The following is a 15,465-nucleotide window of genomic DNA, read 5'->3' on the forward strand; positions in this document are numbered from 1 at the left end:
GTGTGCTCCCAAAGATGCGCTAGGTCTTATTTTCAGGGGATGTCTTATCTTTCCTGTAAGTAGGTCTTATTTTCGGAGGATGTCTTATTTTCGGGGAAACAGGGTAGTGTATTATTTCTTTTAATCCTCACAACTGCCCTATGAGGAAGATACTATCATCCTTATTCTGTAGATCAGGAACATGAATCTCAAAGTCCTACAACTGTTAAGTGGTTTTATTTTCTCTCCTTATCTCAAGCTCCACTTTGAATAAAAAGTAATATTTTTCCTGCTTATAAAATTGGCTACCAGTAGGCTGCAGTTTCCTGTAGCTCCTTCACTGAGGATAGGTCAGAGTGAGATAAGTAGTGTGAATTGCTTACCAGAAGTTATGGGCTCACCTTACATCATTCTGTACTTGGTCCTGTTCAGGTTTATAAGAGATCTTACCTCCAGTGATAAACTGATTCAAGATGTGGAAGGTGGAAGGGCTGAAGCTTTACTTGGATATAAGTTTACTTTTAATAACATAAGCAGTGATTCTCCACAGTTACATTTGCATGCCTAATCTATAAAAAGGTTTTTTGAGCATTTTCCCTGAACATGTATGAGAGAGAGTGTGTGTTTGTGTGTCTATTTGTAGATTATAAATAAATTGCAGCAGTAATATCATATACGTTGTAAAATACATGCAAAAATACAGATTAAACAAGATGAGGTTTAAAAAAAGGTTGTAAGCAACCCCCTGGGTCTTGTGTGCCATACCTTGGTAACTACTGTCTTAGAAGAATATACAGAACTTTAAAATTCAGATGCTATAGTTATATGACAGAGTATGATGAGAACTAAAAATAAATAATATGGCACTAATCTTTTTGTGGCAGTATTTATAACCAGTATGTGAAATGCTGCCTCATTCTTAACAACTAGCCTAAGAACAGATAAGAACCTTTCTCTACTTTGGGAGGTAATTGTTAGATGGCATTGTCTCTTAAGGACTCTGTCAGCTGTAAAATTGTGAGATGTAGAAAGTGGAGTGAGGATTTATGGTGAGAAAAAGCATTGGTATTTTCTTTAGTGTAGACACTACACTATAGGCACGTCTGTTAAGTCTCTCATTTTACACGTGGGAAACTGAGGCCCAGAGAAATTTCAAGACTTGCCCAAGATTAGATCTCTTATTAAGTATTGAAAGCTTTTTAAAAATACATGGACCAAATTTTATTTTTTTTAATTCCATTGCAATGAAAATTTCAGTATTAAAGATTTCCAAATCTGAGCAGATGGCCCACTTGTTTAAAGCAGGAGATTCATGTAGTAAGGTATCTAAAAACAAGAATTCAGAAAATTCCTTAGAGTTGTTATGATGTGATTTGGAAATACTGTATGATTCATCATAATGATTTTCATTTCTTTTTTCTTCTAGAATGTCTTGATTGTTGAAGTAAGTTCTACATTTACTTTTAATAATGGTGTTTATGGTTTTGTAACTTAGTATATGCCACCCTAAAGGTAAGCCAGGAAAAGAAATTCCTCTTCATTAGTTTTAATGGTGGGCTTAACTGTTTTTTGTAGAGACTACTTAGTAATTTGTTTTTACTGATGATGGAAAAATTGAGGGTATGTTTCCTACCTCTTTTTTTTTTCCTTTGAAGTTTTTTCATTCTAAACGTAATTTATATATGTATATAAATTATCTTACTTAAACATTACCTTATGTAGTGCTATTTTTCATTTGCTATTATATCCTAAAGTATTTTGTATATAATAGATACATTTGTCCAGTATTCATTCTGCCAGGCATCATCCTAGGTGCTAAGGAAACAAACTCAGAGAAGTTAAGCAGTTCCCTAAGGTTACTAGCTAGTAAATAGAGTGAAGATTCAAATCTTCACTTCCTTATCACTGTGGTTCTCAGAGTGTGGTACCTAGACAAAAAGCATCAGCCAGGAACCTACTGAATCAAAATCTCTGTGATGAGGCCCAGTAAGCTATGCTTTAACAAGTCCCCAAGTGATTCTGATGCATACATAGTAAGGTTTAAGAGCCCTTGATTTTTTTTCTTTTTTTAAGAGACAGTCTCACTTTATCGCCCTTAGTACCCTGGTGTCACAGCTCACAGCAACCTCCAACTCCTGGGCTTAGGTGATTCTCTTGCCTCAGCCTCCTAAGTAGCTGGGACCACAGGTGCCCGCCACGACACCCGGCTATTTTTTTTGTTGCAGTTTGACTGGGGCTAGGTTCTAACCCACCACCCTTGGTATATGGGGCTAGTGTCCTACCCACTGAGCCACATGCGCTGCCCAAGAGCCCTTGACTTTTTGAGACGGAGCTTCAAGCTGTCGCCCTGGGTAGAGTGCCGTGGCATCATAGCTCACAGCAACCTCCGACTTCTAGGCTCAAGCGATTCTCCTGCCTCTGCCTTCCAAGTAGTTGGGACTACAGGTGCCTGCCACAATGCCCGGCTATTTTTTGGTTGTACCCGTCATTGTTGTTTTGGTGGGCCCGGGCTAGATTCGAACCCGCCAGCTCAGGTGTATATGGCTGACGCCAAGCCGAGCCCTTGATTTTTAAGTCACTTTCTCATTAAGGTCTTCTCTGGCCATCCTATAGAAAATCTCATGTTTCCACCCTGTTAACTTCCTATTCCTCTTCAGTACTTTTATTTTCCTGATCACTTACCTGATCCTGATCAGTTACCACTGTCTTAACACACACACCCATAGAAGGTGCCAAAAGTGTATACACATTTTAAGAAAGGAAAAAACTGGGTGGCACCTATGGCTCAGTGAGTAGGGCACCAGCCCCATATACTGAGGGTGGGGGGTTCAAACCCAGCCCCGGCTGAACTGCAATCAAAAAATAGCCAGGCGTTGTGGCAGGCGCCTGTAATCCCAGCTGCTCGGGAGGCTGAGGCAGGAGAATCGCGGAAGCCCAAGAGCTAGAGGTTGCTGTGAGTCCTGTGACATCATGGCACTCTACTGAAGGCGGTAAAGTGAGACTCTGTCTCTACAAAAAATAAATTAAAAAAAAAAGAAAGGAAAAAACTGTATTAAAATTGTAATATTTAAGGGTGGCACCTATGGCTCAAAGGAGTAAGGTGCCAGCCCCATATGCCAGAGGTGGTGGGCTTAAACCCAGCCCCAGCCAAAAACTGTAAAAAAAAAAAAAAACAAAACAAATTGTAATACTTAAGTTACGTTTGACTTTCGCATTTACAGGAGGTGCTCAAACATGACTTATATTCATCTTTTTCTTTATGTTCTTTATATTCATCTTTACCAGTATATATTGAGCATTACAATTTTAATACAGTTTTATTTCTTTTTTAAAACGTATACACATTTGGGTGGCACCTGTGGCTCAAGGAGTAGGGCACCGGTCCCATATGCTGGAGGTGGTGGGTTCAAACCCAGCCCTGGCAAAAAAAAAAAAAAAAAGTATACACATTTTTTTGACACCCTCTGTGTGTGTATGTATGTATTTTTTTGTCTGCGATCTCCCTATTCACATCTTTCTGCCTTACTGAATTCCATAAACTTCTGAAGCACAGATTGTGGTCATGCCTCTCACTCAGAGCCTAACCTCCCATTATTTAGTCTTCAGACTAATTGTTTAGTTTTTCAGTATGACCTCAGTATACATTACCCGCTTCATTCTCCAGCAGCTTCCTCTCATTTTTCTCTATACTTTTCACTGGTTCTTTGCTTTTTATTTTTTTTAAATAATAGCTTTATTGAGATACAAATCACGTATTACACCATTCATGCCTTTAAAGCATACAGTTCAGTGGTTTTATACTCAGAGTTGTGCAATCATCACCACATTGAATTTTAGAACGTTTTCATCACCCCACAAAGAAACATGATCTCCTTAGCCAACACTCCCCCTTTACCCTTTCTCTAGAACCAAGCAAAGTGATAATCTATCATACTTGCTCTCCCTATAAGATTTGCCTATTCTGTACACTTTGGATAAATAGAACCATACAGTATATGGCCCTTTGTTTCTGGCTACTTTTCACATAGCTTAAACATTTCAAGATTCCTTTACATTGAGCAGTGTGTCAGTACTCACCCCTTTCCATTAGCAAATAGTATTTCACTGTATGAATATACAGATGTTCCTCAACTTGATGATGGGACTAGGTCCTGATAAACCCATCGTAAATTGAAAATGTATTTAATACCCCAATAAAACCATTGTCAAGTCAAAGAGTGTAAGGCTAACCATTGTAAGGTGCTGTCTGTACTACATTTTCTTTCTTTATCCATTCGTTGGTTGATGGGCATTGGGGTTGTTCCCACTCTTTGCTCCTTATTTCTTGTATCTGGATTGTCCTCTTTTCCCGTGTTTTAATCCTTTAAGATCCAGCTTGAAAGTCACCTCCACAAAGCCTTTCTTTATACTGTTTTCCTCTTCAACTCACTTGGACCTTTTTCATTTAGTTTTTTTTTTTTTGGTTGCAGTTTGGCCGGGGCCGGGTTTGAACCCGCCAACCTCGGTATATGGGGCCGGCGCCTTACCGACTGAGCCACCAGCGCCGCCCTTTTCATTTAGTTTTAACTTTGAAATATTTTGACCTCAGAAAATGATAATGCTCAACATCTATGTACCATTACAAAATATTAACATTTTGCCATATTTACTTCAGATCTAAGTTTTTTTAGAAATGGAATATCATAATATAGGTAAAGCCTCATTTCTTTACTTGCCCTTCATTCTCAGATATGTGATAACTATCTTTAAAGTTACACATATACAAGTATATACCTGTATATATGAATATGTATATGTAATCATTTCCAGGCATTGCTTCTCAAATATGGGTCACCTGGTTCCTCTGCCCAGGGTCTCTTTCTATCTCATCCAGGTGTCATCTGGGGCTCATGATAATTCCAAGTTCAATTTAATCCTTATGATGGCAGGAATGAGTCCATTTTCTCACTGGCTACTGGCTCAGGCTTACTCTCAGATGTCTTCATGTCCTGGCATATGACCCTTTCACAACATGGCAGCTGACTTCTTTAAAACTAGTAGGAGAATCTTGCTCCAGCCTGCTGTTGTGATCTTGCATAACTGCTGAGGGCCAGATGATTTATAGATTTAAGAATATGTCAGTGTGTGGATTTTGGTGAGAATTACTACACTGAAAACAATGGCAGTATTCTAATTACACCTGGGAGTTTAGGTATCTTGTGTTTATATAGTAACTCTGAATTTAAAACTATGCTGGTTTTATATTTAAATGTCTTCTCTTTTTTGAAAGGATATAATTGACACTGGCAAGACAATGCAGACCTTGCTTTCCTTGGTCAAGCAGTATAATCCAAAGATGGTCAAGGTCGCAAGGTATGTATGCTATTTTGACATACAATATTTTCTTCATTTGGAGAAGGATTAAGTGATTGCTTCTTTGGAAGGATAAATGTTCTCAGCTGTCACTTTATCTTCAAAAAGCAATGTAATCTCAAATAAGACTCAGGCAATAATCTTTTAAAATAATTTTGTTGTGTGTTAACAAAGCGCTTCATTACCACTACCTCAGTATTTGGTTTTTCAGCATGGTAATTATATCAACTTGTTCTGAGTAGCATGATAGAGAATTTTGAGCCTCCTTGCAGAATTGAGACTAAGGATTCCAAAGTGGAGTAAGGAAGTGGTAGGCAGGGGTGGGCCCTGAAGATCTGGAGCTTCTAGAATTGAGTGATGTATATTACATTTCGGTTTTTTGTCCATGGTGAAATTTTGCAATGTCTGCTTCATTTTTTTCTAAGTCAGCCCCACCTCCTCTCCTTACCTATGTTGTTTGACTTTTGCTTTTGATAGATTTACCTGTGTTCATTCCTAATTTTAATTTCTTCCCCAGCAACTCTGGGGTAGTATTATTATTCTCATTTTATAAGTGAGGATATTGAGGCATAGGAATTGCTCAAAGGCAAATAGCTAATAAGCTATAGAGATGAAATTTGAACCAAGGGAAGAGTTTGTGTAAACCACCTTAAGATTTTAGTAGAGTAGCATCACAAAAACATCAAAAAAAAAAAAACACCTGTGGCTCAAAGGAGTAGGGTGCCGGCCCCATATGCCGGAGGTGACGGGTTCAAACCCAACCCTGGCCAAAATAAACTGTAAAAAAAAAAAGGAAAAAAACATCAAAAAAAGTGCTTAACTTTTGCAATTTTTTTCTTAATTTATTAATTATGGGATAGGGTCTTACTAATTGCTCAGGTTGACCTTAATAACTCCTGGGTTTAGGTGTTCTTTCTATCTCAGCCTTCCAAGTAGCTGGGACTATAGGAGTGTACCGCCATGCCAAGTCTTTGATCAATCTATAATTATTTTTCTTTTCTTTCTTTCTTTCTTTTTTTTTTTTTTTTTGACAGAGTCTCAGTTTATCGCCCTCAGTAGAGTGCTGTGGCGTCATAGCTCACAGGAACCTCAAACTCTTGGGTTCAAGTGCTCTTTTGCCTCAGCTTCCCAAGTAGCTCAGCCTATAGGCGCCCACAACGCCTGGCTAGTTTTTTCTCTTTTTAGTAGAGACGGGGTCTTACTCTTAATCAGGCTGTTGTTCTCAAACTCCTGAGCTCAGGCAATCCACATGCCTTGGCCTGCCAGAGTGCTAGGATTACAGGCATGAGCCATCATGCCTGGCTCCTCAATCTGCAATTTTTGTTTAGGGGCCAGGTAGTGATCTTATACTTTTTTTCTAAATGATTAGCAGGTTTTTAATAAACCTCTTTTTAAAGTATCACAGGGTCTGACAAGTGTAGTTGAATTAGAGTAAGCCTATTAACGACTCATGTGTCCACACTTCATAGGCTTTTCTTTTTTTCTTCTTTTTTACATACCAGAACATGACAGCCCACACTTACAGACTTTTCTAATAGCCAGTGCAGGTGTATGTAAGTGAGTTTTTCTTTTAAATGGATTTGGGACAGGTGCTACGTATTATAGGGCCCTAAGTATTATTTTTTTTTTTAAATTAAATCATAGCTGTGTACATTAATGCATTTATGGGGTGCAATGTGCTGGTTTTATATACAATTTGAAATACTTAGGTATTCTTTAAACTAGTTGGTACACTTGATTTCCTTATGTGTTCTTTAGGTTTAGAGTTTTTAAGTGTCAACCTACTATAGCATAGAGTTTAGTCCTCCAGTTTTTTTTTTTTTTTTTTTGACAGTGTCTTACTCTGTTGCCCTGGGTAGAGTCCCTTAGTGTCCTAGATCACAACAACCTCAAACTCTTGGGCTTCAGCAGTCCCCTTGCCTCAGCCTCCCAAGTAGCTGGGACCACAGGTGCCCATCACTATGCCTGGCTAGTGTTTCTATTTTTAGTAGATAGGGGGTCTCGCTCTTGCTCAGGCTGGTCTTAAAATCTTGTGCTCAAGGGATCCACCCGCCTCAGCCTCCCAGAGTGGATATTCTTTTGTTATTTTTTCTGGAGTATGCTGTAGAATTGACAGAAAGGTATTTTGTGTTGCTGAAGATGGTTTATGCTCAAAGAAAACTTAGGTCATTTCTTAGTAGTGCAGTTGGCATAAATCAGTGTTTCTTAACTTTTTTTCCCCTAATCTCTCTTCCACCATGAAATTTTAATATCACTGGTATATCATATACCCAATTATGTCATATATGTGTATCTGTGCTTAATGTATAAAAAGAGTAAGTATAAAGGTTATTTTATGCAGTGTAGGTTTAAGAATGACTAAAATTTTTAACTTAAATTAAAAGTTGAAAAGCTGTTAAATGGAAAAGGCACAGTGGCCCATGTCTGTATTCCTAGCATTCTTGGAGGCTAAAGTGGGTGGGTTGCCTGAGCTGAGGAGTTCAAGACCAAAGTGAGACCCTGTCTCTACAAATAGAAAAGCTAGCCAGACATTGTGCAGGAGCCTCATAGGAGACTGAGCCAAGAGAATCGCTTGAGCCCAAAAATTTGAGGTTGTTGTGAGCTATGACTCCACGACTGAGTGAGACACTATCTCAAAAATAAAATAAAATAAAATACAAACTGTTAAATAATAGGAATGTAAAATGGCATGACCACTCTAGAATACAGTTTGGCAGTTTCTTTAAAAGTTAAACATAGAACTACTGTAAGACTCCCAGAAGTTGCACTCCTGAGCATTTACCCTAGAGAAATAAAAACTTACATCTATACAAAAACGTATATGTGAATGTTCATAGCGCTTCATTTGTAATACCCCTAAACTATAAGCAGCCAAAATGCCCTTCAGCAGATGAATGGTTAAACAGACTGTAGTACTGTTATACCATGGAATGGTACTCAGCAATAAAAAGGAAAAAGCTATTGATACACCCCCAACAACTTAGACGAGCCTCAAGGGAATTATGCTGATAAAGGCCAGTATCAAAAAGTTAGGTGCTATATGGTTCCGTTTATAGAACATTCTTGAAATGACAAAAATATAGAAATGGAGAACTAATTAGCAGTTGCCAGGGGTTAGTGCGTGCAAAAGGAAGGCTTATGTGATGCAAAGTATCTTGATTATGGTGGTGGTTACATGGATCTACATGTGATAACATTGCATAGAACTGTTCACATACATATGAGTACATGTAAAGCTGGTGAAATGTGGATAAGGTGGGTTCACCAACATTGATGTCCTAGTTGTAATAATCTACTATAGTTATTTAAGATTTTACCATTGGAGGAAATTGGATAAAGGGAACTTCCATAGGTTCTCTCTTGTGCATTTTTTTTTTTTTGCACCTTGCTATGAATCTGTATTTCAAATAAAAATTTTAAAAAGTTGTACTTTAAGGCCAAGCTCAGTGGCTCACACCTCTAATCCTAGCACTTTGGGAGGCCAAGGTGGGTAGATTGCCTGAGCTCAGGAGTTTGAGCCAGCCTGAGCAAGATCGAGACCCCATTGCTAAAAATAGCCATGTGTCATGGTAGGCACCTGTAGTCCCAGCTACTTGGGGAGGGTGAGGCAAGAGGATCACTTGAGCCCAAGAGTTTAAGGTTGCTGTGAGCTATGACGCCACGGCACTCCACCAAGGGCAACAAAGTGAGACTCTGTCTTAAAAAAAAAAAAAGCTGTACTTTATATTTGTGGAGTCACTTTTAATATAACTTGTTTACTTATGTAACTATATTGAATTACATATACAAATTAGAAATTTATACAAATACATCATAACAGAAGTATAATCAGATTTTTTAAAAATGATTCAAAACTGGGTGGTGCCTGTGGCTCAGTGGGTAGGGTGCCAGCCCCATATTCTGAGGGTGGCAGGTTCAAACCCGGCCCCTGCCAAACTGCAACAAAAAAATAGCCGGACATTGTGGTGGGTGCCTGTAGTCCCACCTACTCAGGAGGCTGAGGCAAGAGAATCGCCTAAGCCCAGGAGTTGGAGGTTGCTGTGAGCCGTGTGACGCCACGGCACTCTCCCGAGGGTGATAGAGTGAGACTCTATCTCTACAAAAAAAAAAAAAAAAAGATTAGAAACTTGTTTCCAGCAAGAGTCTAACAATTAAAATTTTAATTTCTTTTTTTTTTTTTTTTTTTTTTTTGTTTTTAGCAGTTTTGGTCGGGGCTGGGCTCAAACCTGCCACCCCTGGTATATGGGGTCAGCGCCCTACTCCTTGAGCCACAGGTGCCACCTAAAATTTTAATTTTTTGAAAATTAACTTCTGGAGACCAGGCATAGTGACTCAGGCCTGTAATCCAAGCACTCTGGAAGGCTGAGGTGGGAAAATTACATGAGCTCAGGAGTTCAAGACCAGCCTAATCAAGAGCGAGACCCCATCTCTATTAAAAATAGAAAAATTTTAGCTGGATAAGTTTTGGCAGGGGCCTGGAGTCCTGGCTACTTAGGAGAATTGCTTGAACCCAGGAGTCCAAGGTTGCTGTGAGCTAGGCTGACCCCCACAGCACTCTCACATGGGCAGCAGAGTGAGACTGTCTCAAAAACAAATTTAACTTCTAGATATGAATTGTGATTTTTGGGACATATTTTTCTTTTCAGCACAGTCATATGCTATATAACAGTGCTTCTGGTCAACAGCAGATCATGTTTATATGACAATGGTCCTATAAGATGGTAATACTGCATTTTTATGCATATTTTACAAATACTTACTATGGTGTTACAGTTGTGTACAGTATTGAGCACGGTAACTTGCTATACAGGTTTGTAGCCTAGGAGCACTACGCTGCGTCACATAGCCTAGGTGTGTAGTAGGCTACACCATCCAGGTTTGTGTAAATATACTCCCTGATGTTTGCATAATGGCGAAATTGCCTAATGATGCATTTCTCAGAATGTATCCCTGTTGTTAAGTAATGCATGACTGCACTTGACATTAATGATGGGGCAAATAACTTTTGCAAAATTAAATAATAAAGTATAGATACAAGATCAAAAAAGAATCTTTGAAAAAGCAAACACCCATAGACCGCCTCTCACAATAACTTCATGAGAGAAGAGAGGATGAAGGAAAGCCCTCTAATCATAGCCATCTATTTAGCATCGTTTTGTAGCACTGAGCTTACATACATTTCGTGTATCTTCTGTGAACTCCACGTCAGTGCTGATCATATACCCAAGGGATCTACAAAGAGAGAAATTAAGTACTAATGATTAAAATCGTCAGATAGGGTTGAGTTTTGGAGGGTCATAGGCATTGATTGTAATGTCCAAATTCTCTGCCTTCCCTGTTGAGGATTAATTTGGCTTCCTTGGAGGCATTGGTACCTCTGTTGAGGATGAATTGCCTTGATAACTTCTAAGGCTCTTCCCATTTTCATTTTTCAGGTTCTAGGCAGAACAGTAGAGTGAGAAAGGCATGGACTTGGGATATCAGTCTGACATTCACTCCCACTTAACCAGAGCAACCATCCTGCACTTAAACTCTCTGAACATATTTACTCATCTTTAAATGGGGATGACTGTTATATCTTGTTCTCACAGGGAGACTGGGTGATTTAAGGAGATCATGTATTTGAAAATCTTTTTAACTGCCAGGCCTGGTGGCTCATGCCTATAATCCTAGTACTCTGGGAGGCCAAGGTGGGTGGATTGCTTGAGCTCAGAATTTTGAGATTAGCCTGAGCAAGAGTAAGACCTCTTCTCTACTAAAAATGAAAAACTGAGGCAAGAGAATCACTTGAGCCCAAGAGTTTGGGGTTGCTGTGAGCTATGACACCACAGTACTCAACTGAGGGCGACAAAGTGAGACTGCCTCAAAAAAAAAAAAAAAAGAAAAGAAAATCTTTTTAACTGCAAAGCACTGTTTCACTGTTGTTTATAATATGATGGATCTCATTATAGCAAGCAGCTTTTTAATTGTTCCTTTTAGAATTTAGGGAGGATAGTAAAATTTTTAGTATGTTATTATACGTAGGTGGTTCTGGAAATGATTACTCTTTTTTTATGGTGATATGAGTCACATACCATGAAATCCGCTCTTTCAAAGTTGTACAATCCAGTGCGTTTTAGTATATCCAGAGTTGCGTATTGATCACCACTATCTAAAGTTAGAACCTTGTCATCACCTTCAAAAGAAACCCTGTATCCATTAGCAGTCATTCTCCCTTCTCCCACCCCATGGGAACGACTAATTTACTTTCTACAGAGAGAGTATACAGATTTGTCTCTTCTGGACATTTCATATAAATAGACTCATGCAATGTCTGGCTTCTTTCACTTAGAACAGTGGTTCTCAACCTTCCTAATGCCGTGACCTTTTAATCGAGTTCCTCATGTTGTGGTGACCCCCAACCATAAAATTATTTTCATTGCTACTTCATAACTGTAATTTTGGTACTGTTATGAATTGTAATGTAAATATCTGATATTAGGCGACTCTTAAAGGGGGTCGCGACCCACAGGTTGAGAACCGCTGACTTAGAATAATGTTTTGAAGGTTCACCCATGTCGTAGCATGTATCAGTACTTATCTCCTGCTGCGGCTGAATTGCAATCCATCCTACAGATCCACCACATTTTGTTTCTTCATCCATCTATTAGTGAACATTTGCAGTACTGCTTCTTGGCTCTTACGAATAATGTTGATTTGAATATTCTTGTACATGTTCAGACCGGTTTCAGTGCTCCTGGGCATATCATTGTTAGGTCACATGGTAATATGTTTAACATTTTGAGGAATTGCCAGGCTGTTTAGCAAGGTGTATGCCCCATTTCACATTCCCACCAGCAGTGGAACAGTGTGAAGGTTCCAATATCTCCACATCCTTGATTGTCTTTCATTCCGTGTATAGCCATCTTCCTGGGTGCGATATGGTATCTCACTGTGGTTTTAATTTGCATTTCTCTGATGACTAATGATGTTGAACATCTTTTCAACTGTTTATCACCCATTTGCATTTATCTTCTTCAGAGGGGTTACCCGTTTAAAGTATGGAAAATGTTTCAGAAACCAACTACAGTCATTCCTTGCAGATGAAGCTTTATTAAACAATCTGTAGGCCTGTGAAGTGGGTGCTCAGTTTTCCTGAGCTCCTAGTATGGCTTGCACTGAGTTTAGTGATACCCTTTCTGGAGTGTTCCTGAGTTCCAGTAGAGGGAAGGGTTTATACTGTGATGGGTTATTTTCTTTCTAAATGGAAAATGAGTCGAAGTGATATCTAATTACTGGAAGAGAATGATGAGGCAGTTGTATCTAGGAAGATGTGAAATCATAACTTATATTGCAGCTTCCTTTAACATATATAAAGACTTCCAAAGCACCTCTGTCCCTTTTTTTAATTTCTAAAAATTTTCCAACAGGCAACATTGGATTATAAAATTAGTTTTTGGTAGAGCTGACTTATCCCACCCCCAACTTTTGCTTTTAAAAAAATACTGGTTCCTAGGCAGGCATGGTGGCTCACGCCTGTAATCCCAGCACTTGGGAGGCTGGGGCAGATGGATTGCCTGAGCTCAGGTTCGAGAACAGCCTAAGCAAGAGCAAGACCCCATCTCTAAAAAAAAATAGCTGGGCATTGTGGGGGGGTGCCTGTAGTCCCAGCTACTTGGGAGGCTGAGGTGAGAGGATCCTTTGAGCCCAAGAATTTGAGGTTGCTGTGAGCTATGATACCATAGCACTCTACCAAGGGTGACCAAGTAAGACTCTTGTCTCAAAAAAAAAAAAAAAATACTGGTTCCTTCAGCAGACTATTATTTTTTAGCTTAAAGTTCCTCTTTGTAAGCCAAGTAGTAAAAGTTGTGATAAAAGGTGATGCTTATTTCTCCCTCACCCTCTATAGCTTAGGGACTGTTATTTCCAGGGATTCTGGACTAAGAACCCTGTCTTTTCATCTTTGCTCATTGGCATTCACCACCCATTCATCCTCCTGATTCGCTGCCCTTCGATGGACAAGTAGGTAGTCAAAGTGTGCCTCTCAGAACTGTCCATCCATAGGTTCTAAGTGGAGATCAAGGGCCTCGTCTGTAGTGTGAACTCATTGCCGTCCCTTCCCAGTGTTCCTACGATTTAACGCTTGGATATGCTAAAAGTGACTGTGGCATGCTCAGTACAGATGAAACAGTATTTGGAAACATTAATGTTCTCTTTTGGAATGCTCCGTAGTCAATATGTCATGTCACATTTTGTTATTAACAGCTTGTTGGTGAAAAGGACCCCTCGAAGTGTTGGATACAGGCCAGACTGTAAGTGAATTACTTTTTGTCAATCATTTAACGATCTTTAACCTAAAAAAGTTTTCTGTGAAATGGCTTAGAATTGAGTTATATGTAGAGAGTATTTATAGAGAAGGCACATTCACAAGTATTAGATTTAAAAGTGATGTTTTCTGTATCTAAATGACGAATTATGATTCGTTTTAGTTGTTGGATTTGAAATTCCAGACAAGTTTGTCGTAGGATATGCCCTTGACTATAACGAATACTTCAGGGATTTGAACGTAAGTAATGCTTCTTTTGCTCACTCTCATTTTTCAAAACCCACATAAAAATTTAGGAAAGAGAAGAATTGTTTTCTCCTTCCAACACCTCATAATTTGAATAGACTGATGGTTCCCATTAGTCGCATAAAGCTGTAGTCAAGTACAGACGTCCTTAGGACTGGAACTTGGCCAACGTAGGATGACACTTCTTGCTGGCTGAATTAGTTGAACAGCTTTAATATACAATAACTGTCCCATTATTACTACAAATGATAAATGTGGTCATAAGTAAGAAATAAATGATCAAGTTTAAGTCTTTTAATTTACTCTTTGAATATCTGCCTCTTACTCTGGAGGCTGGAGTCCCATGGATGCATTTATGTAAATGTTGAGGAAGATTGCACCAACCACACTATCTAAAGTAGTTTTACACTCCATCGTTTTTATAACTACCCTGGCCCCCCACTTTGATGACCTTAAAATTCTCCACCTTATTTGTCTTTGAAAATTATTTATTGACAAACAAATCAAAGTAATGGGACAGGCTTCTTTGTTTTCAAAAGACACACTCCCCCAAATAGTAGTAGCACCTTGGTTTGTCTAGAAAGAGCCCTGGTGGCGTAATACTGTTCTTATATAAAATGTCGTTCTTGACTTTCATTACAGAATATAATTTTTAATGTGAATTTCTGGATTTTTCTTTTACAGCATGTTTGTGTCATTAGTGAAACTGGAAAAGCAAAATACAAAGCCTAAGATGAAAGTTCAAATAGAGTTTGAAACATCTGGAGTCCTATCGACATCAACAATAAAATTATCAAACATTCTAGTTCTGTGGCCATCTGCTTAGTAGAGCTTTTTGCATGTATCTTCTAAGAAATTTATCAGTTTTGTACTTTACAAATGTCACTTGCTACATTCCTGAACTCTTTTATTTGTACTATGAGCCTATAGTTTATCGGTTCCCTTTGGGTGGATTGTGAATGATAAAAATCTCTTCAACCATACCACTATCAAACAAAGTATTAAAATTGTATCTGTAAGAAACAAAGAGAAGATATATTAGTTTTTTAATTGGTATTTTAATTTTTTATATATTAAAGACAGAAATGATTGACTATTGTTAATTATACCACCGAGTATTCAGAAAGTTAAGCAGCAGCCATGTTTTGATAAGTGACAGCATCTAAGAAGGTTTTGTTCTTTTACACAAACCAATATCCTGGAATTACCTTAGCAGTCTTTCCGTAGTATTGACTATATTTTCCCACTTGTTCATATTATTACTAGTGAATCTTTGTTGGCAGTTACTTTTAAATGCAGTTCAATAAATTTTAAAAAAATTACCACTTTTTGAATTCTTCAGTGTAAAAAATCTTTAAAATAAGGGCTGTCTCTTTAAAAGAAACTATGCATGCCTATTATTTCTCTACAAATTAACCTACTATAGTTTTCTATTGGTTATGTTTTCCTAGTTTGTTAAGTTTCAGCAGTGAGTTTAATTGTAATCTTTACCAAACATAGCAAATAATGATTATGTGATAGAATGGGTTGGTGGAGTTAGCAAAATTTTTACCTGTTTCAAAGACATTGAATTTCAGACACAT

At 38.4% G+C, this 15,465-nt stretch overlaps 1 protein-coding gene across 1 annotated transcript in view; it reads left to right on the top strand.

Moving 5' to 3' along the window:
- HPRT1 (hypoxanthine phosphoribosyltransferase 1) overlaps window positions 1–15,204 on the top strand; it is a 43,003-nt gene extending 27,799 nt beyond the window's left edge. The window contains exons 5-9 of the mRNA XM_053580164.1: window positions 1,406–1,423; window positions 5,249–5,331; window positions 13,576–13,622; window positions 13,800–13,876; window positions 14,567–15,204. Of these exons, the coding sequence (XP_053436139.1) occupies window positions 1,406–1,423; window positions 5,249–5,331; window positions 13,576–13,622; window positions 13,800–13,876; window positions 14,567–14,614 (273 nt within the window). The 3' untranslated portion in view covers window positions 14,615–15,204. The remainder of the gene's footprint in view (window positions 1–1,405; window positions 1,424–5,248; window positions 5,332–13,575; window positions 13,623–13,799; window positions 13,877–14,566) is intronic.
- The last annotated feature ends 261 nt before the right edge of the window (window positions 15,205–15,465 follow it).

The sequence above is a fragment of the Nycticebus coucang genome, chromosome X (genome assembly GCF_027406575.1).
Source record: "Nycticebus coucang isolate mNycCou1 chromosome X, mNycCou1.pri, whole genome shotgun sequence".
NCBI classification, from domain to species: domain Eukaryota; kingdom Metazoa; phylum Chordata; class Mammalia; order Primates; family Lorisidae; genus Nycticebus; species Nycticebus coucang.